This window comes from Brassica oleracea, chromosome C9 (assembly GCF_000695525.1).
Source record: "Brassica oleracea var. oleracea cultivar TO1000 chromosome C9, BOL, whole genome shotgun sequence".
Classification (NCBI taxonomy): domain Eukaryota; kingdom Viridiplantae; phylum Streptophyta; class Magnoliopsida; order Brassicales; family Brassicaceae; genus Brassica; species Brassica oleracea.
Window position 1 is genome coordinate 36,064,166 of NC_027756.1, and position 26,240 is coordinate 36,090,405.

The 26,240-nt window shown below is 34.7% G+C and overlaps 4 protein-coding genes, 2 long non-coding RNA genes and 1 pseudogene across 7 annotated transcripts; 5 read left to right on the plus strand and 2 right to left on the minus strand.

Annotated features, from left to right (window-relative positions):
- Positions 1–2,463: 2,463 nt before the first annotated feature.
- On the plus strand, positions 2,464–5,869 carry LOC106317813 (oligopeptide transporter 9). Its single transcript, XM_013755585.1, has 6 exons — positions 2,464–3,045; positions 3,515–3,612; positions 3,697–4,266; positions 4,378–4,639; positions 4,923–5,105; positions 5,172–5,869. The coding sequence occupies exons 1-6, from the start codon at positions 2,554–2,556 to the stop codon at positions 5,790–5,792; spliced, it is 2,226 nt and encodes a 741-aa protein (XP_013611039.1). The 5' UTR covers positions 2,464–2,553; the 3' UTR covers positions 5,793–5,869.
- Positions 5,870–7,956: 2,087 nt separating this feature from the next.
- On the plus strand, positions 7,957–8,964 carry LOC106319416. Of its 2 annotated transcripts, XR_001265484.1 has the most exons (5): positions 7,957–8,043; positions 8,122–8,425; positions 8,511–8,601; positions 8,672–8,804; positions 8,878–8,964. It is a non-coding gene; the product is annotated as an uncharacterized LOC106319416 (long non-coding RNA). The 2 variants fall into 2 exon arrangements; XR_001265483.1 differs by having other exon boundaries at positions 8,122–8,601.
- A 41-nt stretch (positions 8,965–9,005) lies between these two features.
- LOC106319414 lies at positions 9,006–9,887 on the plus strand. Its single transcript, XM_013757733.1, has 4 exons — positions 9,006–9,063; positions 9,141–9,264; positions 9,358–9,555; positions 9,645–9,887. The coding sequence occupies exons 2-4, from the start codon at positions 9,190–9,192 to the stop codon at positions 9,807–9,809; spliced, it is 438 nt and encodes a 145-aa protein (XP_013613187.1). The 5' UTR covers positions 9,006–9,063; positions 9,141–9,189; the 3' UTR covers positions 9,810–9,887.
- A 2,530-nt stretch (positions 9,888–12,417) lies between these two features.
- On the plus strand, positions 12,418–17,145 carry LOC106314895 (annotated as a pseudogene).
- A 654-nt stretch (positions 17,146–17,799) lies between these two features.
- On the minus strand, positions 17,800–18,166 carry LOC106319415. The gene is made up of 2 exons (XR_001265482.1): positions 18,040–18,166; positions 17,800–17,938 (listed from the first exon to the last, which is right to left on the minus strand). It is a non-coding gene; the product is annotated as an uncharacterized LOC106319415 (long non-coding RNA).
- A 2,255-nt stretch (positions 18,167–20,421) lies between these two features.
- LOC106314896 lies at positions 20,422–22,451 on the plus strand. Its single transcript, XM_013752700.1, has 2 exons — positions 20,422–21,557; positions 21,634–22,451. Exons 1-2 carry the CDS (start codon positions 20,422–20,424, stop codon positions 22,052–22,054), a joined length of 1,557 nt encoding a protein of 518 aa, XP_013608154.1. The 3' UTR covers positions 22,055–22,451.
- Positions 22,452–23,481: 1,030 nt separating this feature from the next.
- On the minus strand, positions 23,482–26,115 carry LOC106313070 (vacuolar protein sorting-associated protein 26A). Its single transcript, XM_013750798.1, has 12 exons — positions 25,942–26,115; positions 25,663–25,696; positions 25,484–25,558; positions 25,256–25,330; positions 25,114–25,186; positions 24,990–25,034; positions 24,745–24,856; positions 24,593–24,659; positions 24,466–24,510; positions 24,213–24,268; positions 23,942–24,117; positions 23,482–23,864 (listed from the first exon to the last, which is right to left on the minus strand). Exons 2-12 carry the CDS (start codon positions 25,663–25,665, stop codon positions 23,683–23,685), a joined length of 909 nt encoding a protein of 302 aa, XP_013606252.1. The 5' UTR covers positions 25,666–25,696; positions 25,942–26,115; the 3' UTR covers positions 23,482–23,682.
- Between the last annotated feature and the right edge of the window lie 125 nt (positions 26,116–26,240).

Below are 26,240 nucleotides of genomic sequence, written 5' to 3' on the forward strand. Positions count from 1 at the left end.
TTTGAGTAAAGGATATGTGAATAATGCGATATGTCTATGCGTTTTTATAAAGAAATCGTCATCTGGTTTTGTGATCATTGTTGTATATGTAGATGACCTAAACGAAATTGAAACTCAAAAAGAGGTTGATGATGCTCGAACTCATATGAAAGAGGAGTTCGAAATGAAAGATCTCGGCAAGACAAAGTTTTGTCTTAGGCTCCAGATAGAGCATCTCCGAGAAGGAATATTTGTGCATCAATCAAATTATACGAAAAGGTTATTGAAACACTTTTATACGGATAAAGCGACTCCTTTGAGTACTCCAATGATTGGTAGAACTCTCGATGTTGAGAGAGATCCTTTTAGGCCTTGCGAAGATAGCGAAAATATATTAGGTCCTGAAGTACCTTATATGAGTGCTATCGGTGGGCTTTTGTATCTTGCAAACTATACCAGGCCTGATATTGCCTTTGCTACTAACCTCCTGGCAAGATATAGTTATGCTCCTACTCGTAGGCACTGGAACGGAATAAAGCATGTATTCCGTTACGTCCAAGGTACAGTTGATTTAGGGTTAGTGTATTTTAGAAAACCCGAGTTTGGTATGGTTGGTTTTGCAGATGCATGATACTTATCAGATCCTCATAAGGCTCGATCGCAAACCGGCTATGTTTTTATAATTGGTGGAACCGCGATCTGTTAACGGTCCCAGAAACAAACTCTGGTTGCAACATCTTCGAATCATGCAGACACTATTGCGCTTCACGAAGCATGTCGAGAGTGTGTGTGGCTTTGGTCAATGAGTCACCACATACGAGTATCAAGCGGAATAGTTAACAAGAAAGAGCCGACGAAAATATTTGAAGACAATTCGGCTTGTGTCGCTCAACTCAAAGAAGGCTACATTAAGAGTGATAGAACAAATCACATTCCCCCAAGATTTTTCTCATACATTCGGGAACTAAAATGAAGAGGTGGACATTGAGTATGTACGGTCATGCGACAATCCAGCTGATTTGTTTACAAAACCTCTTCCAACTACAACAATCCGAAAACACGTCTATGGTATCGGAATGCGGCATTTGCGTGACTTGTGACAAGAAATCTATATCTACTATTTTCAGGAGGAGATTACGGCAGTGTACTTTTTTTCTCTTGTCATGGTTTTTGTCCCAATGAATTTTTTCATGACTAAGTTTTTAACGAGACATTACGTAATGAAAGATGGAGAATCAAGGGGAAGTGTTGAAGATAAACATGCAATAAAATAATGATTCTCCAGATCTTTCTTTGACCGACTGAAATGACGGCCTTTTGTTATTTTAATATTTTTACCTTGCTATAAATAGATGTATTACCCTTTTGTTATAAGTTGATTTTACGATTGAAACGATAATCAAAAAGATTAGTTACTTTGTTTATATTATATTTATATCCTTTGTTTCTCCCTTCTATTTAATTATTCACAACAAGAACAGATTTGAAATAAATCGCTGGAAATGAATAATTATGAAACAAATTACGATATGTTTCCATTGTATACGTAAACCACTTAGTAGATAAAAATAATGAGCAGGGGCATAAGACGTTTAAAAAAAGAAGATATTGTTGTGGAAGCTCCTTAGTGATTTGATTAATAATAAGGATTCACTAATTAATGTTATTACACTCAAGGATATGAGGTTCAAATTCCAAAATTGCAGTTTTTTTACATTACATTAGATCTACATTGCATTGTGCTGCAAATAGAACTGTAATGAGATAAATCTTCATGAAGTAGTGAATCATCAAATTCTTAAATTCTTTAAAAGTTTCATAAAATTTAGGATGAGTTCAAATAGGTCCAAATAATTGTTCAAATACAATATGAATGTACTTTCTACAGGTACAATTAAGTTTTACAAAATTCTCCAAATTTGTTTGCAAGCGTACAATCCATAGATCAATCATAAGCCTAAACTGAGCAAGGTAACTATGTTATCATATACATAAGATCCGAACGGAAATATGCGGAACAACTACGATGCAATTCTAATAATAACAAAAACATATGAATATATGTAAAAGAAATAGTTATTATTAACTACGGTGCAAACATTCGAAGTCATAATTGAACAATTTAAATGCTACAATAGAAAATACTTTTGACAAGGCTGCCAAAATATGTGGATGACGAGAGTATTAACAACTTTTTCCAAAACCTAGATAGAATATGACTGATTGGTAGTTGCGCTTTTAAACACTCTCGAAATTTAATTACTATTTTTTATTAAAATGAAATTAACTAGAACAAAGTTTTATTAGTTCAACAGTAAGACCCTAGAGAGAAGGCACTTAGTTCGTTGATTTGTTTTTAGACGATAATCCTTCGTAATTCTGTTTAAAATACTTTTTTTTTATAGTAAATCATGTTAACATTTGAGTATATCTGTTAGCAGAACTATACGGATAAATAAGTGATTAGTAGAAAGATTCAATAGCGAGAATCTCTACAGAATCAAGTTCTTGTTTCACCTTTAACCTTATAAAGATTCACTACACCTCCAAAAAACAGCTCTCAGGTATATTTCAATGACCGAGATTGTAGAGCACTCGACCGGAGCCATGGAAATAGAAGAAGCCGTGGATGAGCTAGATCGGTGTGCGGTGGAGGAGGTTGAGCTAACCGTTCCAAAAACCGACGATCCAACGTTACCGGTTCTCACTTTTAGAATGTGGGTTTTAGGTCTTGCCGCGTGTATCATACTATCGTTTGTGAACCAGTTTTTCTGGTACAGACAGATGCCGTTGACCATTACAGGAATCTCGGCTCAGATCGCGGTCGTGCCGCTCGGTCATCTGATGGCTCGAGTGCTTCCAAATAAGAAGTACTTGGAGGGATCAAGGTGGGAGTTCAATATGAATCCTGGTCCGTTTAACATCAAGGAACATGTTATGATCACAATTTTCGCTAATTCTGGAGCAGGAACGGTTTATGCGACTCATATACTTAGTGCTATTAAGCTTTATTATAAGAGATCTCTTCCGTTTCTACCGGCTTTTCTCATTATGATCACTACTCAGGTATTGATACGTCTGTGCCCGAATTTAAACATGCAATAATTCTTTGATCTGAAGAAGAGTTTTTACTTTTACATTTGGTTAAAATTTTTACATTTACAATCATTTTGTTTTGAAATTCGAAAGTCATTATATGCTTTTTTTGTTCTTAGGTAAGAACATTCATATTTGATTAGTCTAAAATATTTTATATGGATATATTCTAATAGCCAGGTCAAGTATTGTTGGATATATGGATATATAGGAATCATTTGACCACAGTTAAACTAAAAACAATTGTTACTAATCTGCTTAAGCTATTAAAAACTCAGTGTTTGTCCAATTTAAGGATATAGTTGGCGTTGGTTTGAAATTTGTGCTCTGGTTACTTGTACAATTTTGAGATCACGTTTTCAGATTTAGATATTTGCTACAGTTTGGTGAATAATATTCCTACCTTTTTCACCTATGAAAAACACTTTTTTTTTTGTAGTTTCTCGGGTTTGGGTGGGCTGGTCTATTCCGTAAACACCTTGTTGAGCCAGGTGAAATGTGGTGGCCAAGCAGTCTAGTTCAAGTGTCTTTATTCAGGTAATACAATTTATAAAACATCTATATAAATCTCATCTTCATGATTAGTCTTCAACTACTTAATTAGTTCACTAACCACTGCAGTGCCTTGCATGAGAAGGAAAAGAAGAAAAAAGGAGGCATGACCCGAATCCAATTCTTCATCATAGTCCTTGTTACTAGCTTCGCATACTACATTCTCCCTGGCTATCTATTCACAATGATAACTTCCATCTCATGGGTCTGTTGGCTTAGCCCAAAATCGGTTTTGGCTAACCAACTCGGTTCAGGTGAACAAGGTCTTGGTATAGGCGCAATTGGTATTGATTGGGCTACAATTGGCTCTTACCTCGGCAGTCCACTTGCTAGCCCGATCTTCGCTACCGTCAATGTAACCATTGGTTTTGTAATAATTATGTATGTCGCCACTCCCATTTGCTATTGGCTTAATCTTTACCGTGCCAAAACATATCCCATATTCTCAAGTGGGCTTTTCATGGGCAATGGATCGTCTTATGATGTTTTGAGCATCATTGATGACAAGTTCCATCTCGACCGAGCCGTCTATGCAAAGACTGGTCCTATCCATATGAGCACTTTCTTTGCGGTTACATATGGTCTTGGGTTTGCCACTTTGTCCGCAACCATTGTCCATGTTTTACTCTTTAACGGAAGGTAATTAACTAAACTCGATCAGTCCCTCACTAATCAAATGTTTGTTAACGATGTAGTTTCCATAGATAGGGACCAGTTTTTTGGTAATAGTTTCTAATTTTTATATATTAGGGATCTATGGAAGCAAACAAGAGGAGCTTTCAAGAGGAACAAGAAAATGGATATTCACACTAGAATCATGAAGAAAAACTACAGAGAAGTTCCCATGTGGTGGTTTTTGGTGATCCTCATACTCAACATTGCGCTCATCGTGTTCATCTCTGTGTACTACAATGCAACCGTGCAGCTACCTTGGTGGGGAGTGTTGCTAGCTTGTGCTATTGCCGTCTTCTTCACTCCTCTTATTGGTGTTATTCTCGCCACGACTAATCAGGTACCAACTAAAAACTACATAAGAGTTGAAAAAAAACAATAACTAGGGTTTAATGAATTAATCTTCTGAGTTTTGTTGAAATGTAACCATCTATAACAGAAAAAAAAACTATAAAACAAACTCACACATTCCTCTGGAAGAAAAACTGAAAAGGAGATAAACTTAAAAGAAATTCATATTCATACGCATCTATGTCTGATTCGGTATCACTTAACTATTTAGAGGTTTAATTCTTTATTTTTTTGTAAGTAACAAGTTCATATTAATAAATTTCCTATTGTAGGCACCGGGTTTGAACGTCATCACAGAATATGTAATCGGATACATCTATCCAGAACGTCCGGTTGCGAACATGTGCTTCAAAGTGTATGGATACATCAGCATGACTCAGGCTCTAACATTCATCCAAGACTTCAAACTCGGCCTCTATATGAAGATCCCTCCTAGAAGCATGTATTTGGCACAGGTGACTAATTAATCTACAATTAATTATTTGTTAAAAAATAGAATTAGTGACACAAGATTTTTTCAGGTAGTTGGGACGCTTGTGGCTGTGCTAGTATACACAGGAACTGCTTGGTGGTTAATGGTAGACATTCCTCATTTGTGTGACAAATCTTTGCTTCCTGACGACAGTCAATGGACATGCCCGATGGATCGTGTCTTCTTCGATGCATCAGTGATTTGGGGACTCGTAGGACCACGTCGAATGTTCGGTGACTTAGGAGAATACTCAGCCATAAACTGGTTCTTCCTCGTAGGTGCAATCACTCCTTTCTTCGTCTGGCTAGCGACCAAAGCGTTTCCAGCTCAAAAATGGATCTCACAAATACATTTTCCAGTTATTTTAGGAGCAACCTCGATGATGCCACCCGCGATGGCGGTTAATTTCACGAGCTGGTGCATCGTGGCATTTATATTCGGACACTTTGTGTTTAAGTACAAGAGAGAGTGGTGGACAAAGTACAATTACGTTTTGTCCGGAGGTCTGGACGCGGGAACTGCGTTTATGACAATACTGATTTTTCTGGCGTTAGGACGCAGAGGAATTGGACTGGCGTGGTGGGGAAACGCTGATGATAGCACAAACTGTGGCCTCGCATCTTGTCCTACTGCCAAAGGCGTAGTAACGCAGGGTTGTCCTGTTTTCTGACCTTGTCACAGTTAAGTACAAATTCTTTAGCTTGTTGTTTATTCTTCTCTTTGTTTCTTTTGTTTTGTTTATTCTTCTCTTAGAGCACCCTCAACCCAAATACCCAACTTGGGTTTCCTCATTTTTTTTTTTTTTTTTTTTTTTTTCTGATTTAAAAAAAAAAAAATTAAAAATAAGCGGATTCCACTTTATAATCAAGAGCTGCCTCTTCTGCAAGAGGCGACTTTAGTTGGGTTTGTGTACTGTTTGCGGTCCCACTGAAACGTGGCAGGCTGCGATTGGTCCATTTTTAATTTTTTTTAATTGGATTAAAAAAAAAAAAAAACCTAAGAACCCATGTTCCCCTAGCGTTAATCATGCTCTAATATATACATACTTAACTAAAGAGTAACGACCTGTATATATACATAAATATATTCATTGTTATGTACAGAAATCTACAACAACTTTAATAATACAAAGTTGGCATGTGCATTCGGGTATACAGTAGGGTTTCTTTAGGATTCAATCGGGTTTTGAGTTTTTGGGTTATGAAATTTAGCTCGGTTCCAATATTATTAAACTTTATTTCAAATTCGGTATGGGTTTCTTCAAGTTCGATTCGAGTATAATAATATATCACACATCCGGTTGAACCCATTTCCACTTCGGGTCCAGTTCTAATTCACAAATCCAGGTTCGATTTGGGTATAATAATATATTACAAATCCAGTTGAATCCATTTTCAATTCGGGTACAGTTCTAATTTGTATTTCAGTTACCCAAATACTTGTATATAACTCGAAAATACTTCCAAAACTTAGCAAATTTAAACAATTTGCATTAATAAAGGATTGGTGACATGATTTAGAATCTAATCTATTAATTTAGGGATTGTTTTTTATCTACTATTTGAAATTGTCATTTAAGGTTTGGCCTCTTTCATAAATGTTACAAGAATATATCACACTACTTTATAAATGGAACATACCTACTTAAACTTAACCAATACATACAACCGGATTACTTAATCTAAACCAATATCTAATATATTAAAACTATCCAAAATTAAACAAAAACCACAACGACAGGTTATCTGCTCTTAATAAAGCAATACAATAAAACTAAACCAACAGGTTATCATGTTTAGTGTAGATGTTCGTTTTTCCTTCTCTTCAGATCACTACCTGACACATAAAAAAAACTGAAATTATTTTCTATTTTGTCCATCTTTCATCATACTAACCATTCTAACAAATAAAAAATCTGATTATGAACACAAAATTATCTGCATATAAGCTTCAATCATATATCATGGCTTTTGTTTACGTTACATATGTTTTGTTTATTTGTTTATTATAGCCGAAGATACAATTCATACCCGTATACAATATATGTTCCTTTATATAAAAGTATATAGATTATATATTTTGTAATTTCAATTCGTTTAATATCTAATGATTATCTACATACAATCATTATCCAAAATATTCTAACCACATTAAGAATAGATTTGATCAAATACATTAATCGTATCTTCCATAATTTTTTTTTCAAAAAACTCAAACAAATTTCCTTATATCATTCACCTTCACAACTACGTTCTTATCTAATATCTTAACTACATATAACTAATTCAACAAACTACTGAAATCAGAATATGCCTAAATATATTCATTATACCTACATGTTACTATCTAATCACTATAAATATGCATTCATATCCTAATACTTTCTTCACCTCAACATCATTAAGTAAAAGACTCATGGCTATAGTTACGCACAACACAGTCCGACAGTTGAACGATGTCAAGCCATTCAAAGATACTTGGAAAGTTGAAATCAAAGTTCTTCACTCATGGACTCAACACTCAACTTATTCTGGTAGAGACTCCTTTGATTTCATTCTTGCAGATAAGACCGTAAGTTATAAATGTTTACACCGTTTTGTTATGCTAAATATTGTATTGTAGAACATCTAAACCAAATTTTATTTTTTCTAATGTATAGGGTTTTAAGATACATTGTACCTGCAAGAGGAACTTCTTTCCTCGTGTAAAGAAACTCCAGGTTGGTCAATGGAAGTTTATTGAGAATTTTTCAGTAACTCCAGCTACCGGAAAGTACCGTCCAACAAGCCACAAATACAAGATGACCATCACAGGCAGTACCAATGTCACCAACTCCGAACTGAAAATCAAGGATGATTTCTTGACGTTAACTCCTTTACAAGCAATCATGAATGGAAGTCTTGATTCAAAAATTTTAGTTGGTAAATACAGTTAGCGTTTTCCTCATATATTTATCAGCTTCGATTTATATTAATTACTCTTTTGTTTTATTGTTTTAGATGTTATTGGCCGTGCCATTGATATTGGCGATCTTCAAGTTGTCCGAGTAGGTGGGAAAAAAAATATGATGGGACTTACATTGACCGATACAAAAGTAAGTTGATAAACTTCTTAAGATTTGTTGACATCTTACTAAATTTGTATTATATGATTTTAACTACCGACCATCTATTATCAGTGACCAACAAATTGGATGTTGTCTTTGGAGTCGTTTTGCTGAACAAGTTTTAGCTGCTTACAAAGATGGTGAAGAGAACAATATTCTCTGTTTATTGAGATTTTCTAAAATCAATGTTTACAAGGGTAAGTTTCTAACCAACGACTTTTATTTGTTATTATAATTATTGGTTTTTTTATTAGCTAAAATATTATTTTACATTTATTTTAGGGCAAGTGCAGATAACAAACGCATTTGAAATTTCCAGTATGGTCATCAATCCAACCGGATTTGATGTGGAAGATTATCCAGCACAAGCATTGTATGTTGTTTTATATTTTTTACATAGTTTAAATTATTTTAAAAGTTATTAATCACTCTATTTATACTAGGGTCCCAAATAATGAGCTTGCAATCACAAGTGGTAGTGGTGAGATTGAAAAACCTAAAGGAATCAAACGCCAAACAGAGAAGTGGTCTCTTTATCCAGATAGATCAATATTGGATATCCTACTGTCAACTGAGGTTAGTTTTATCATGATGATTTTAACCATTGTAATGATCTACAAGATTACTAACATTAATCCTTTTTTTGTAGATTGAGAAATGTATTGTTAAAGCAAACTGTTTATGGAATAGACACAGACTGGGCATGGTATTATTTTGGTTGTGTCAAGTGCAACAACAGAAAGGTTACCAACATAACAAAGAAGGATGTGGTGCCTCTGAAGCATGTCTGGCGTTGTGATTCATGCAAACAATCTGTGACAAAAGTTGCACCTCAGTAAGTTTCTTATATCTTGATCTTAAATTGTTTATGACTCTATTTTTGAATGTCCTAACTTTTATACATCTTATTAGGTTCAAATTACATCTACTTATAAAGGATGAAACCGGTGAAAATAAGGTTATGTTGCTTGAAACTATTGCTGAACCAATTGTTGGAGTAAGTGTTGAAGTGCTCTTAGATGGTTCTCTGGAAGAGGTATATACAAGCCTCAAACTGAATTTTTTATTTGATGGGTTCTTTTTTGGTTTGTCGTTTATTAATCTAGAGTTCTCTATTTATGCTATTTAGGTTGAGGATCCTGAAGACTTGCAAGATGTTATTACTGCTCTTATTGGGAAAAATTTTAAGTTTGGTGTGTATGTTGCTAAAGACAATGTTGACTATGGAGCTGATATATTTACCATTGGAGGAACTTGTTCTGCTAATGAAATAATATCCCTGTGTGAAGATGACAACACTCTACTATCTGATCATTCTTCTGGACAGGTTTGTAAAACGTGTCCCATAAATTAGATTTGTGTGAAACGGATTTAACATGTTATGGGTTTAATAATATTTTTTGCCTATATTTTAAGGTTTCTTTGTTAAGCATTGAAAGTGAAGACACCAAAGGTGCATCTTCAACTCCAGTCTCCAAACGTTCAGGAAGTTTAAGGGACAGTCAAATTGAAGACCTTTCTTCTACTTCAAAGAAACAGCGCTTTAAGAACATCAAGCTGGAAAAGAATGATGGGGAGTAGTTAAAGGCTGCGTTTAGTTTTCAGAGTGGACTCTGAATGTTTTACTCATTCTCTATTTCGTTTTTGTTTGCTTCATTATTTAAGACTTTTGTTTATTTGCAAGTTGTCGTATTTGTTTGGTTTTTTTAAATAATTTGAGTTTCAATAAAGTTGAGTTTCATTTAATTGTTCTTCAGGTTTATGATATTTATCCTATTAGTTTTTATAACATTTTGACCTACGATTATTAATTGATGTACTTTATAAAATCAGTAAAAATTTATTCTTTAACAATTTCATGTATAATAAATATTTCACCTACGACCATGGAAAGTATAAACTGAATTACTTACTTTAAATACGTTGTAGTGAAGTTGTAGCTCTTCTATGAACTGTCTTGAATAATCTTGAAAATATGCAGAATGTTTTAATATGTAAGTACTATAAAAGACTTATTACTATAATTTGATAGAAACATTTTATCTAAATGTTTAAAATCTGGAATTTTACTTTGTTTTGGCTTAAACACTTGTATTCTCATGGTTCAGCGATCGTCTTACAATCCGAAGGATCATATTAAACATTAATCATCACATTTACAACTATATGATGAAATATATATATCAAAAAATTATGAAAGCTAAATTCGGATTAAGCCATACGTTTATGATTCAAGAGATCAACTTATACTCGAGGTATTATTGTGATAAATAAATTCATTTACTTAAGAAATCTGTCATAATATAAACTATAACTGTTAGATTGTGTTTAAACTAAAATATTATTGTGATCTACCATGATATTATACTACATGTCAATGTAGAGAATCTTAACTAACGTATAGGTTTAATCAATTTTGCTAAATCATCCCGCCTTTGCTTTCAATAAAACAATTCGAAATTTTTAGTGGTTCAGAAATGTTAACGATATCTTACAATCACCAAAATTCTCAGCAGTCATTGAACAAGAAACCTATCGCAAAGTTTTGTAAAGGTGAGAAAACAATTCCTATGGTTGATTTTACTTCATTACACAAATTTTTTTATGTAGAAGCTTTTACACAGAGAGTTATATACATAATAATATACACATGTAACTCTTCATATGCAGAGGATGAAAAGAAAATACTTAACTCCCCATGGAGTTAGGGGTCATCAGAAAAGTTCACAATCTGAATCTAAGCAAAGACGTCTTTCTTCCCAGACAAAACCTATCCCTTTGAGTTCTGTTTTTGCAAGACTACTTAATGACGTTAGCAAAACAAGCATTGCACCAAAGTCACATGAATATGCAAATTTTCCAAACAAACAAGGTAGTTTCTATTCTATACTATACACATTCGCTAAGAATTTGCTAAGGAATTTGTTTCATTCAACTAAAATCAGAGTGTTGTTATTTTGTGTAGATGTTTTTCACCAAAAAAATAATGTCAAGAGTAATCACAGGACAAGAAGTCAACATGTAGGAGAAGGTATGTATTGTATACTGTCTGATCTGCAGATATTAAACATGTAGACTCATTACGTGAGACACCTATAACGTAAACCATTATATAAACATCTAATATTTTTTTTATATAGCCATCACAACTGCCTACACTGGATCATGTCGCAGTCAACTCACATTTGAAAGACAACACAGGCAGATGCCTAAAATATATTCGCTAAACACCAAAAAATGCCAAAAGATTCAGGAATGTCGAGAAATCCTGAATCAGAACTGCTTGTTTCAGAGAATGATCAAGAGACATAAGGTATTTTGTGATATTTCTTTTCATGTATTTCTCATATCAGGTCTGATACTAAAACTGTTTATATATTTTGCATATTTTCTAGGCACCATGGATGAATATGATGATCTAGAATTTGAATGTAGTAGTCAAGAAAGGTCTGATACTGATGATTCAAACGATGAACAGTCTACTGAGCTGGTACAAGAGAAAGATAACCAGTCTAAACGAGTTAGTGTTCTGGCAGCTCTGTTTAAGAAACCTTTCACTGAGGTGAAGCCAAAAGTCAAACCAACATCACCAAAAGAAGATGGTTAGTTTAATTACTCAATTTATTATGATATTTTAGTATAATATATTTCCTAACATTCTTGCATCTAATTAACCAGATTATGTTGATGAGGGTGATCCAACTGAATCTTGTGGTTATTGTGGAGCTATCATGTGGTATGGTGAACGCATAAGGAAGAGTGAATATAGATGTAAACCTATATTTACATTGTGTTGCATGCAAGGTCAGGTCCAATTGCCACTTTTAAAGAAATCCCTTGATGTTCTAATGAACCTCCTAACAGGAACTGATAAGCTCAGTAAACAGTAAACATTTTCAAAAGAATACAAGACCATATAATATGATTTTCTCATTCACTTAGAGAAATCTGTTAAAACAGGACGAGGACCACAAATGTTGGTGCTTCATGGTGAAAATTATTATTTGATGGGAAGTTTAACTCCACCTGAAGGAGACAATGCCAAGTTTGGACAGCTATACATTGTTGACACAGAGAATGAAATTGAAAACCGATCTAACGCTCTTGGATAACTAATATGGTCTTTCTTATAAGTGATGTTACGTTTATTTATAAGTGTTTTGTATGATTCTGATGAGTTGAAATTTTTTGTATTTCTTCAGAGGACGCAAGAATGCACGGTCAGAGAGAACAGAAGACGGGCTGAAGAAAGACATTATTTTACCTATTATGAAGATGTTGAATGCTGTTAATCCATATGTAGCACAGTTTCGATCAGCAAGTGAGAGATTTCGAATGGATCCTGAGAAAACTTTCCATATGCGAATTGTCAGTAGAAGTGACAAAGATGGACGGACATATAATATGCCAACAGCATCTGAAGTGGCTGCTTTGATACCTGGAGATTTTAATTTAGGAATGGATAAGCGGGATATTGTTCTACAACATAAGTCTGGTCGGCTTACAAGGATTGATGAGATTCATATTTCCTATCCGGCGCTTCAATATCCTCTGCTATTTGTGTATGGAGAGGATGGTTTCAGGGTTGGTATTAAGAAGGGTCTCACATAAGCTTCAAAGAAACTCAAAAAAGATACTATCAGTATGAGGCAGTTTTTTGCTTTCCGGATGCAAGAGCGTCCAAATGAGTCTCATGTTCTTCTCTATTCAAGAAGGTTATTTCAACAATTCATATTGGATGCCTATACTACAATCGAAAGCAACAGACTGAGGTATTTGAAGCTTAACCAGACATGCTTGCGTTCAGATTGTTATGACTCTATCAAGGAGTCTGAGAATACTTGGATGCTATGGCCATTTGTAGACATTTTGGTTTTCCAGACATTTTCATCACCTTTACATGCAATCCGAAATGGCCTGAAATTACAAGATTTCTTCAAAAGAGAGGCTTGAATTCATATGACAGACCGGATATTATTTGTCGGATCTTTAAGATGAAACTCGATTCTTTGATGAATGATTTAACGAAGAAGAATATTTTGGGGGAGACATCTTCATGTAAGTTCTTTTCCAACTCTTTCTTATTTTATCATTTTACTCTTATACACTTGCGAGAATTCTAGGTTGTTTATAGTGTCTGGTTTGTTTGAATTTTTTTTTTTTCCTTTTTTCAGCAATGTATACTGTTGAGTTTCAAAAAAGAGGGTTGCCACATGCTGCTTTTTATGCATCCTTCCTCTAAACTTTTAAAAACAGAAGACATTGATAAGAACATATCAGCTGAGATCCCAGATAAGACATCTGATCCCGCTCTTTACAATGTTGTTAAGGATATGATGATTCATGGTCCATGTGGAGCTGCTAATATGAATTCACAATGTATGGAAAATGGAGTGTGCCAGAAGAGTTTTCCTAAACCTTTCGCTGAGAACACTACAGTGAAAAAAGATGGATTTCCCGTTTATAGAAGACGTGAGCAATCTGATCGTTATGTTGAGAAGAATGGTTTGAAATGTGATAACAGATGGGTCATCCCTTACAACAAGAAACTCTCTCTTCGTCATCGAGCTCACATCAATGTAGAGCGGTGCAACCAAGTTGGTTCCATTAAGTATTTGTTTAAATACATTAATAAAGGAGCAGACCGTGTTATTGTTGTTGTCAAACCACCGGGGCCACCAGTAGCGAATCAAACAGTATCGAACCCAGAATCAGGGAACTCAGCATCACCGAATTCAGCATCAGCAAACTCAGCATCAGCAAACACAGCTATGGGGCAGGGTTGTGACGTTTTGAAACAAACTGTGCATATTAAAAAGAATGAAATAAAAGATTTCTTTGATTCCAGGTGCATTATTTATTTAAGCCGTATATATTCATAGAGTACACATATTTATTATGTTTTTAGTCTGATATTCTAACTTCTATATTTATGATTTTTGCAGATATGTTTCAACTTGTGAAAGTTCATGGAGAATTTTTAAATTTCCAATACATTATAGATCTACAGCTGTTGAGAAGCTTACGTTCCACCTACCAGGGAAACAGAACATTTTTTTCAACGGAAAGGACAAATTAAAGGACATTGTCAGCCGCAAACTCATTGAAAACACTATATTTCTGGCCTGGTTTGATCTCAGAAAAGTTGATGCTTTCACACGGACTCTTTTATATGTTCAGATTCCCAACTACTACACATATTCAAAGAGTCAGAAGAAGTTCAACAGAAGGAAACAAGGTTTCAGTATTGGAAGAATTAATTATACTCCACGTAAGCAGGATAGTTCTTACTTTTTGAGAGTGTTGTTGAACATTGTCAGAGGTCCTACCAGCTATGAAGATTTTAAAACTTATGATGGTGTTCTTTATGAGAGTTACAAAGAAGCATGTTATGCTCGTGGATTATTGGATGATGACCAGGAGTATATAAATGATCTGGTGAGGCGCGGTTATGATAGTTCTGTTGGGGTGGTTCGTGACCTGTTTGTTCTAATGCTTCTGTCAAATAGTTTGAGTCAACCAGAGGTGGTTTGGGCACACACTTGGGAACTTTTAGCTGAAGATGTAGAATATAATCGCAGAATTCAACTCAATCGGCCAGGTATTATTTCTAACAACTTATGATAGTAGTAACTATATTTTGACATGTCAAACCGAGATATGTTATTCTACATTAGTTACATTATTAAAGCATCATTTGAGATTATATTTAATCTGATCGTATATGGTCATCATTTTTTTTATTTTTATAATTTTTGCAGGACTTATATTAAGTGACAATGACAAGAAACTATATGCTTTTATAGAGATTGAGAAGCTTATGAAAAAAGAATGGGAGCTCACTTTCCTTACATGAATCTATGCCACAGCTTCCTGAAAACGCCAAACCGACGAAAAATGTTTTGATCTTGGATGAACTAAACTATGATCTTGAAGAAATGCAAGCCACTCATGATAGAAATCTTCCAAAGATGACTGATGAGCAAAGGAAAATCTATGATGAGATTATTGGTGCAGTTGTTCAAGAGAGAGGCGGGATGTATTTTGTTAATGGGTTTGGTGGCACTGAAAAAAACTTTCTTTGGCAACTTCTCTCAGCTGCAGTTAGGTGTAGGGAAGATATAGTGTTGAATACTGCATCTAGCGGAATTGCTTCTCTGTTGTTGCAAGGTGGTAGGACTGCACATTCCCGATTTAGCATTCCGATCAATCCAGATGAGTTTGCTACATGTGCATTGCTTCATGGATCAGATAAAGCTAATTTGATAAAGGATGCATCACTAATTATTTGGGATGAAGCACCAATGATGAGCAAGCATTGTTTTGAATCTTTAGACAGGAGTTTAAATGATCTTATGGGAAAGCACGATAAATTACCTTTTGGTGGAAAGGTTATTGTGTTTGGAGGTGATTTTCAACAGGTACTTCCTGTTATTACTGGAGCTGGTAGGGCAGAGACTGTGTTGGCTGCCATGAATTCATCATATCTCTGGGAACATTGCAAGGTTCTGAACCTAACTAAGAATATGAGATTGTGTTCAAACAATCTGACGGATGCAGAGGCCAAAGATCTGAAAGAATTTTCTGAGTGGATTTTAGCTGTTGGGGATGGGAGAATATCAGAGCCTAATGATGGGGATGCATTAATTGATATTCCAGAAGAGTTTCTAATTATGGATCCAAAGGACCCTATAGAAACTATAAGTCGTTCCATCTATGGAGATACTGATTCATTAAGAGGTATGAAAGATCCTAAGTTTTTCCAATAGAGAGCAATCTTATGTCCAACAAATGAAGATGTTAACATGATTAATGATCATATGTTAGATAAGCTCGATGGTAAGTCAGTAATTTTATTTTAACACTTTCGTTTCATTTGTAAATATGGACACTAATTGGAAGTGTTTTTTTCCATCAGGTGAAGAAAGAATTTATATTAGCTGTGACAGTATTGATCCATCTGATCTTACTTCAGCCAACAATGAGGCTCTCAGTGGCGACTTTCTTAACAGTATTAAAGTTTCAGGACTACCAAACTATAGTCTGAGATTGAAGATTGGATGTCTTGTTATGTTGCTTAGGAATAGCAATCCTACCGAAGGTTTAATGAATGGAAAAAGATTGCAAAAAACTCAACTTTTGGATCATATGGTGGAAGCTAGAATCATAACTGGAGAGAAGGTTGGTAAGACCGTTTATATTCCAAGATTGTTGATCACTCCAACGGATAAAAGACTTCCTTTCAAAATGCGTAGAAGACAATTGCCTTTGGTTGTGGCATTTGCTATAAAAATCAACAAAAGTCAAGGACAATCACCTTCTGAAATGGGATTATTTCTTCCTAGGCCAGTATTTTCTCACGGACAGCTATATGTTGCCATTTCAAGGGTAACATCTAAGAAAGATTTGAAAGTTTTGATTGTGGATAAAGAGGAGAGCCGCAAAAGAAAACTATGAATGTTGTTTTCAAAGAGGTTTTCAATAACCTTGAGAACATAGAGGAGGAATGATAGTCCTTTTAAAGCTCCTGTTTTTCTTTGTTAGTGTGTGTTGTGAAACTTGTGTTTGGTATTTCGATTTTTTTATGTTTTCATGGACTACATTTATTTGAAGTTTTCTGAGTAATTTAGTCATAAATAAAAGTATGCGTTAACCTATTGATCCAAAAGCAATAGCAGTAAAGTCATTCAGCAAACAAAACTATTCAATACAAACCAATCTAAAATCTAAGACATTACTTCCACATATAGAGCAATAAACCGCGGGAGAACCAAAACCAGATATGCAATAAACATTCTTTTAATATAAACGACAGTCAAAATCAATCTTAAATCTAAGTATTTGTACAATCCTAAAATTGTTAGTCCTATGATGATTCTATATTCCAGTGTCACGTTTGATCAAGAAACATAATACAAGATAGTACTAACCTTTGTGCTGCGAAATTGGTTGTAAGTAACTGTCCCCATGCTGTCTTTTTGATTGCTCTTCTTTTCCATCTTTATCAATGATCTAATTAATATAACGAAACATGAGTTTGATCTGTTAGATTATTGTGCCAACAACAATTAAAAAGCAACAATAAGAGAGAGTATAAAGAAGACAAGATAATAAAGAAGAACTAAATTGTATCATAAACAAAGTCCACTGAGAAAACAGAGACTATTGTAGTAAACATATATAAGAGACTTATCTTTTCTTAAACTTGATCAGTTTTATCTGGTATACTTGACCACTTCTACTAATGCATCGCATTGATAGCTTTACCTGATACATAAACGAGACTGTCAAAACCATCTCTTTTATTAAAAGGACAAACACAATCAGAGACAAAGGTTAGTAGGAAACCAACCATCTCTTTGGTGTTCTTGTACTCAATTTAAAAGTCCAATAGAGTCTGGAATAAAGCCTTCAGATACGTGCAGTGTGTGTCTTATCTCAACGCAGCTGAGCTTAGCTTTTTGTATCCAATATATTTCAATCTGCCAATGTTTGTAACAAGCTCGATTTATTAGATTAGATATTATGAATAAACAAACACTCAAAGAAATTATGAAACTTATCTTTTCTGTTTCTCGATTGACTTGACGAACCACATATTTCGTTTCAAATCGGCCACTGATTTTGCGTCCGCTACTTTCAACCTGGATAGTATCTGTTTCCTTGACTCGATCTCTCAAATTACTATCTGATCTACAAGGTTTGCATATCTAGATCAACAAACATATTAACCAAACCAATTCTTTACACGATTTATAAACTATAAGAGATCAGATTAGCTATAAGAGTTAGGTTAAAAATTATAACTTACTTTTCCTCCGATCAAATAGCAAAGATCATGCATGTCTTGAGAAACAAAGTCTTTGTAGAATATCAATTGATTTTTTTGATTGTTTCGGTAAACTGGTCGTTTCGGTTCCAACTAAGAAGAGAGAGAGAAACGACAGAAACAAAATATTATTCACACCGACAGAAACAAAATATTAATTGATCATCAAAAGTTGTTGACTTTACAGATTATTTTCTTTTTTTCCCGGACAAAAGTTTGTTACTCATTTGGGTTTAGATAATATCCTTTGTTAAATTAAATTTGTTACAAGACCTGATCCATAAACTATTACATAGCCTAAACTTTTGATCTTAAATACATCCATTAAAATTTTATGGGCCAAATGTGTTTAATATTTTTAACAAACTAATTATGATTAGTTATAAGCATAACTAATAAAGTTGTTAAAATTATATAATAATTTTTTTTAAAAAAATTCGAATATCTTAAATTTAACAAATGTAAGTTTAAAGTGATCCAAGTTAAACTATTATACTGAAAATGAAACAAGATTCAATACAAACTAACAACATGTACAACACAAATTATAACACCACTAAAAATTAGATATAGATGTCAAATATATATATATATATATATATATATAAATATTACACAAAAATATTTATAAAAATTATATACACATATTATATACAAAAAATTAAAAATAAAATTAGATGAATCAATTTCCGCGCTTCAGCGCGGGTTAGAATCTAGTTGGTGATTATGACAACTTTTAAAGAATGCTACATTTATTAAAAAAAACAATATCGTGTAAACTTGAAAACAAACTTATTCATAATTAAATTTAAAATGCAAATGTCAACTTCTGAAAACCTCAGATGAAAAGAAAAAGTTTTTAAACTCAATCAAAAACCGAATTACCTCCAACTTTCAATGCAATCTTCAAACCAAAACTACAGTAGTCTTCAACTTTTGTACTCTCAAATTTTGATAAAGACAAACAAAGATATAAAAAGTCGTACCCAAATCATAATGGAAGAACAACTAAGCTAAATAAAAAGATACATTTATATAACATTTTAACTTCAGCTCGAATCTGCTTATTTGTATTTTTTCACAAAACTTGATGTCAGTTTTCATCTGAACATCTAACGTAAAGGGGGTTAGACAACTCTTATTTATTTTTTCTATTTTTTTTTAGCTACTCATTTGGTTAGCCAACTCTTATAAGGTTCTAGGATTCTCTACCAATAGTGCTAGGAGCACTTTATGATGCCACTTATGAAATTTGCATTACAAGTAAATCCCTAATGTTAAAACCGAAAACCTGATCTCTCTCCCCCCCACCCCCATTTTTTTTCTATTTTTAGAATCCCAATAGTGGTAGGAGCACTTTATGATGCCACTTATGAAATTTGCATTACAAGTAAATCCCTAATGTTAAAACCGAAAACCTGATCTCTCTCCCCCCCACCCCCATTTTTTTTCTATTTTTAGAATCCCATTGGTTGGATAAAACCGTGCAAAATACGGTAAACCAAGATCTATTTGAGTATCGGAGTCATACTCGATTTGGTTCGAATTTTTGTTTAAGTTGGTTCGATTTGAATTTTCAGATTCGGTTTTCTTTTTTCCACCTACAGAGATTACTCTAAAACCTTCTTAGATGAACCATTCTATTTAAGGTAAAGCTTCAATTTTCTTAGATGAAACATTTAAGATCATTGACTAAGCTAATATAAATATTCTTTTAAATTCGTTTTACAGCATATTAACCTACGTTGCATGGAAGCGTGTCCAAAGCCATGATTCCTGATTCTGAAGCAGAAGCGGAGTCGGAAGCGGGTGGAAGCGGCCGGAAGCGTGTCGGAACCGCGATTCCGAAAAAAACCAGATTTGGAAGCGTATTGGAATCAATGATTCCTAGTTGGAAGCGTGTAAATCTGATTTTGGAATCGTAAATAAAAAAAAGGAAAAATTAATAAATGTTGTTATGTTTTATTTCCTTAACTGAAAACCCTAATAGAAAAAAAAGTGGAAACTCAAAAGACTACGACTCTGAGTCGTCATTCTCATCTCTTTTACACCTCATAGTTAAAGATCTTTCTTCTTCTCTGTACTAAGAGTCTAAGACCAAACAATCGATCAAGGTAATTTTCTTTGGACTTTTGTTAATTGTTATATTCTTCTTCTCTTGTAAAGAAACGTGAGACTTTGTAGCTTTTTATAATATGGTTTGATGATTAGATGGTTAGTATTGGTTGAAACTAAAGCTGATGAATCTAAAATTAAAGTCGTATATTAATATTAAACAAGTACAGAGAATTTTTTTTTTTTGGTGTTTCTTTGCGTAGAGTAAAGCGACCATGATCATTATGATAAATTTTTTTTTTCAGAAGTATGAACCCATCTGATAATGATGATGTGGATGACAAAGCACCCTTATGGATTTATGTGAACAAGATTGAAAAGATAGTAGGAGGGGGATCATGGAGGTTTGAATGCAAATTTTGCAATACAACGTACGTTGGATCTTATACTAGAGTTGTGACTCATCTTATACAAGAGGGAGTTAAGGGAATCAAAGGATGCTTGAAAGTTACTCCACAGCAAAGAGATAACATGAAGAAATTGGTAAATGATTGCAAGGAGAGGATAAAGCGTGCAGCTCCTACGCCAGTTCCATTACCTTCAGCGTCAAGAAAGGCATCTGCTTCTTCTCTTGACTATGACATGAGCTACAAATTTCCTGATACAGATGAGGCTGGTTCAAAGAAGAGAAAAGGAATGGATTCAGCTTTAGGAAAAGCATTTAACAATCAGGCTAGGGAGCAATGTGATGGTGAAATATTTAGAATGTTCTGTACAAGCGGGTTGTCTTTCAACGTTGCAAGAAATCCTCACTATCGCAACTCATTTGTGCGTGCATCACAAATTCCTGGCTATGTTCCTCCTGGTTATAATGCTTTGAGGACTACACTTCTCCAAAAAGAAAGAAAGAACCTTGAAGTGCACTTGCAGCCTTTGAAGGATTCATGGAAACATAAAGGAGTTAGCATATGTAGTGATGGCTGGTCAGATCCTCATCGAAGACCTATCTTAAATTTGATTGCAGCAAACGAGAGTGGTCCAATGATGTTAAGAGCAATCAACACTCAAGGTGAAACAAAAACTGGTGAGGTGATTGCAGAAATGATTATAGAATGCATTAAGGAGGTTGGACATGAGAATGTGGTTCAAGTACTCACTGACAATGCTTCAAATTGTGTAAAAGCTGGTGCACTTATTTCAGCTAAGTTTCCTACTATCTTCTGGACACCATGTGTGGTTCATACTTTGAATCTTGCACTCAAAAACATATGTGCGCCAGTTTATAATACAAGAAGCAATGGAGATGTGTATGATGCTTGTTATTGGATAAAGTCTATCAGTGATGATGTTACTTGGATCAAGAACTTTATTATGAACCATGGAATGAGACTTGTCATGTTCACAGAGCATTGTGATCTTAAGCTCCTTACAATTGCTTCTACAAGGTTAGTGTTCTCTCTTGTTAAGTTCAATCTTAATTAGATTTTTTTTTATATTAGATTATTAAGTTTGTTTTTACAGGTTTGCTTCAACAGTTGTGATGCTTAAGAGATTCAAGAAAATAAAAACCGGGCTACAACAAATGGTGATCAGTCCTAAGTGGGATGATTATAAAGATGATGGTGTAGAAAGAGCATCAGCAGTGAAGAAAAAGATATTAGATGAGATGTTCTGGGATGAGATTGAATATGCTTTGTCTTTCACTTTGCCGATATATAGTGTGATTAGAGCTGCTGATACTGATAAGCCTTCACTTCATCTGGTTTATGAATGGTGGGAAACCATGATTCAGACTGTGAAAAAGGCTATCTTCAGAAAGGAAAGGAAAGAACATGAAGATGACTCGGTTTTTTGGAATGCTGTGCAATCTATTTTGATATCTCGTTGGAGTAAGAGTAACACTCCTCTCCATTGTATGGCACATTCTCTAAATCCCAAGTAAGTTATAAATTTTATTATGCTTCATATGATTTATTATCTTACAAACTAAATTTAAACAGTTTTGATAGTTATTTAAATAACATTATTATTGTTTATTTTGATGGATGCAGATATTATAGCTCAGAGTGGCTTGAAGAAGAGAACAATAGAAAAGCTCCACATCAAGATTTGGAGATTACTAGAGAAAGAAAAAATTGCATCTTGAAGTATTTTCCAAATCAAGATGAAAGGAGAGAGGTTAACATTGAATATTCTAATTTCTCTTTAAGTTTGGAAGATTTTGGTAGTGTTGATGCAATCCATGATAGATTTATCTGAGAACCTTTAAGATGGTGGGCAGTTCATGGATCTTCAGCTCCTAAACTTCAAGCCTTAGCATTTAAGTTGCTTGGACAACCTTCTTCATCCTCATGTTGTGAAAGGAACTGGAGCACCTACAAATTCATCCATTCTGCAACAAGAAACAAGATTATGCCACAAAGAGCTGAAGATTTGGTATTTGTGCATACTAATCTTCGTCTCTTATCTAGAAGGAGTTCTGCTTACAAAGAAGGTCCTAACAAGATGTGGGATGTTGGAGGTGACCAATTTGATACTTTGGATGAGCTTAATCTAGGAAGACTTGAGTTTGAAGATCTTTCCCTTGATGAACCAGAGCTAGAGGCTGTTGTGTTTGATGGAGAAGATGATAATGAGTGAAACAATAGATCTTTGACATTGAACATTTTTATTTTTAGTTGAGTTGCTTAATATTTAAGACTTTGTTGGATTTGTGTGGTTTAGACACTTTTAAATTTCAGAATTTATTTTATATTTGGCTTTACATATATATATATATATATATATATATATATATATATATATTATATTTACATACGCTTCCAACACGATTCCGCTTCCTAATTTTTTTTAAAAACTCGCTTCTACGCTTCCATACGATTCCGCTTCCGCGAATCCGCTTCCGTTTCCATGTAACGTAGATATTAACACACTATTTATTTAGGTTCTATAAACAGTTTGTACTTAGCGTAAAACTTTTTTTTTAACGCTGGGTTCTTGCATATCAAATAAATGTGGGAAAAACAGAGTATTTAGGATCAGCCTCCACAAACAGAGGGGAACCAAAACAAGAGGAACAAAACAAGAAGGAAAAAGAACATCAGAGCGTAAGAGGACCAAATTACCTATCAGCAGATATTGAATGAACCTACATACGATGTCCTAACAGCACACGAATCACACACAACACATCAGACCAGACGTGAGATCCTGCGGTCTATCCGGGGTTAACAACAGTAGAGAGTTTCTCTGACCAGAACATTCTGCAACCATTGTGGAGCCCCACGAGACACATAAGAATTATAGCGTCGCTCCTGAGTAACACTATTAGCAATAGCACAAGCGACCACATTACGAGCAGGATCAATATGAAAGAAGAGAATAAAAGTCGTATCACTCCAAAGAAAGCAAACAACATTATGGTCGTTGAGAAAAAAAGAAACATTATGGTCGTTGAACAAACTAAATGATTTAACTTCATCACTCCAAGTACCCAAACCAATTGCATACAGAGAAAGGCTTTACAAAGTTCTGAAAATTTATCATCTCTCTCTTCCCTTTTTGTAAACATCAAGATGTCTCCTCTTTGAGCCTGTACAGCGTGATTTCTTGCTGCTTGAAGTAACGGCGATCCTCCTCGTCCACCAGCACAAGATTCAGATAATACTTAACGCTGAATTTGTTGTTTATGTTTGTAAGCGTTGGTGTCAGATCGTATGGTGTCAAGAACAGTCTTACGGGTATAGATTCACCTGGAAAATGTCTCAATGCTTACTCAATAGCTAAAGAAGGGTAGAGTGAGATTTGATAAAGTAAATTTGGGGATTACCTCTAACGGGAGCACCATCCATTAACTCAAATTTGGCTAGTGTTTCTGTCTCGACGTGAGTATTAGCTCCTGCTCCTGTTGATTCTCGCCTTCTGATCTCAAGATCCATATTCTTTATCTTGATTCTGACCAGAAGAAAGTATATCTTCCCAAGGATAACATCTTTCAGGTGGTACCTGCATCCACCAGAGCATTGGGAGTTAGCTATTGGTCTTTTCTATTTCCCCTTTATCATTCCAGTTTGAAATAATGAATAATGAATTTGTCTTACTTGCTTTTATTGTACTCAAACTCGATATGTAGGCAGTCCTCGATCCCAACTTCCATCTGTACAACGGGTAAAGAGACCAATGGTATTAAGCATATCTAGTGCTAATAAGAATGTGTGAAGAATAAGAATAAGAGCAGAAGTCCTGTAACTTGGGAGGTAGAACAGGCTTTAAGAGAGTATGTATTCAGTTTCAAAAGCAAGAGCGACAAGGAACAAGGAAACTGAGAGTGGAAATGAGAGAGTTTGGACTCACCTTGATGCTGTTATTGATTGGAGGTAGTGGAGAATAGTTACGGACCTGTTTCAAATTCACAAGAAGAAAGAAAAAGCTAAGTTTTATCTTAAATAACAAGTGCCACAAAGACACAGAAGAAATATACCACAAAGTCCTGATACTCTACGATGCTTCCACCATAGCCACGTGTAACTGTTACTTTGAGGACATACCTGCAGATAAACAGAGACCAAAGTTATGTATTTTAATATGCAACATTAGGAACTTTATATGTTACAGAAATAATATGATATATACCTTAGCCGCACATTTACGCCATTGTATGTCTCATGTGGCATCTCAACGGTCGAAAATTCAAAAGGGTATGCCTTCTTTTCATATATTTCTCCAGGTACATCAAGCTCACGCACTGATATTCAGAAAAAGATAGTAGGATCCATCAGCAACTTAAAGCAAAGAGTTAGCTACTAATAACCAAGAAAGAGACTACTGAAGCAGAAGAACAGAACCATATCATAATAGAGCCCTAAGTTTAGACTCACCCAAGGAAGTGAAGTCGTAGAAGTTTCCTCTGTCAAAATACATTTCTGTCACACAAATATCATTAAGCACAGACAGAGGAAATGAGTTGGAAAAAGGAAAGAAAAACTGACAGAAACTGCACACCTATTTGACCAAGAAGCTCAACTTTAACACCATTGTGCTCCACCTTTTTCCCTTGATATGGCTCAATAATAACCTAAACCAAAACGTGTTAAGGAAAAATCAATTCCATAAAACCTCTAGATGACAACAAAACCAAAGTTACCTTGCCAGCAATAGTTTCTTGGCTCTGGAAAAGCGGGTTCATAACCGTCTGTCCATTATCTTTCTTAATGGGAACCTAGCGGCAACAGAGATCAAGTAAGATAATAAGACAAGCTGTAATCAATGTCCGGGATTAAGGATACATAAATATTCCCCCATAGGGGAAGTGAAATAGATAAACCTAGAGAGAGAGAGAGAGAGAGAGAGAGAGAGAGAGGGATGTGTGTACCTGTTTACGATTCTTCCCATCAGTAAAGGTGATAGAAACATTACAGGCCGGCTTGAAAGCTCCAAGAAGATAGTTCTGTGATATCAATCCCACAAAAAGTGTTTGAGACTTGAGTACAGTTTTACCGAAGCACCCCCGAGACCAGGCAAAGAAAGGGGGAAAACATTAAGAGCACTAACCATGATCAGAAGATTCGATCTTAATCACAGTAACCTGTTCAGGAGCGTAATTAAGAATCCATTAAACAGAACATAATCATCAGCATTTCTAGCTTGTAACAGCAAAAAGGTTTGTTATTTTTTGTTCAAATCAGGATCAAGCAATGAAATAAATAAACCCTAATCTCAAATCATACGAAAGTGATCAAAATAACCCCAGAACAGATCAAATCACATGTAATGGTACAACGATGAGATCCACAAAGTTAGATTCAGTTCAACTACTGAATAGGTATGTACCTTCCGAGGTGAAATTCGATCGGAGACGGCGTGGACTCGGATCAAATCGAATCGACGAAGGTTTCTTACAGTTGGGTTGAAGACGATCGACAAGACTCTCACCAATTTGATCCAATGTTGACTATAAAAGCCTCTCTTGTTATTGGATTGTGTTTCCCATCATGGCCCAAATGGTGCCATTCACATTTAATTATTTAAGTTTTTTTGGTTGTTCTCAATAGGGAGGGAGGGACCGATATCCTAAGAGCAGAATTAACGCAGAAACCCCCATGTTTTTTATTTATTTTTTTTTTTTTTTT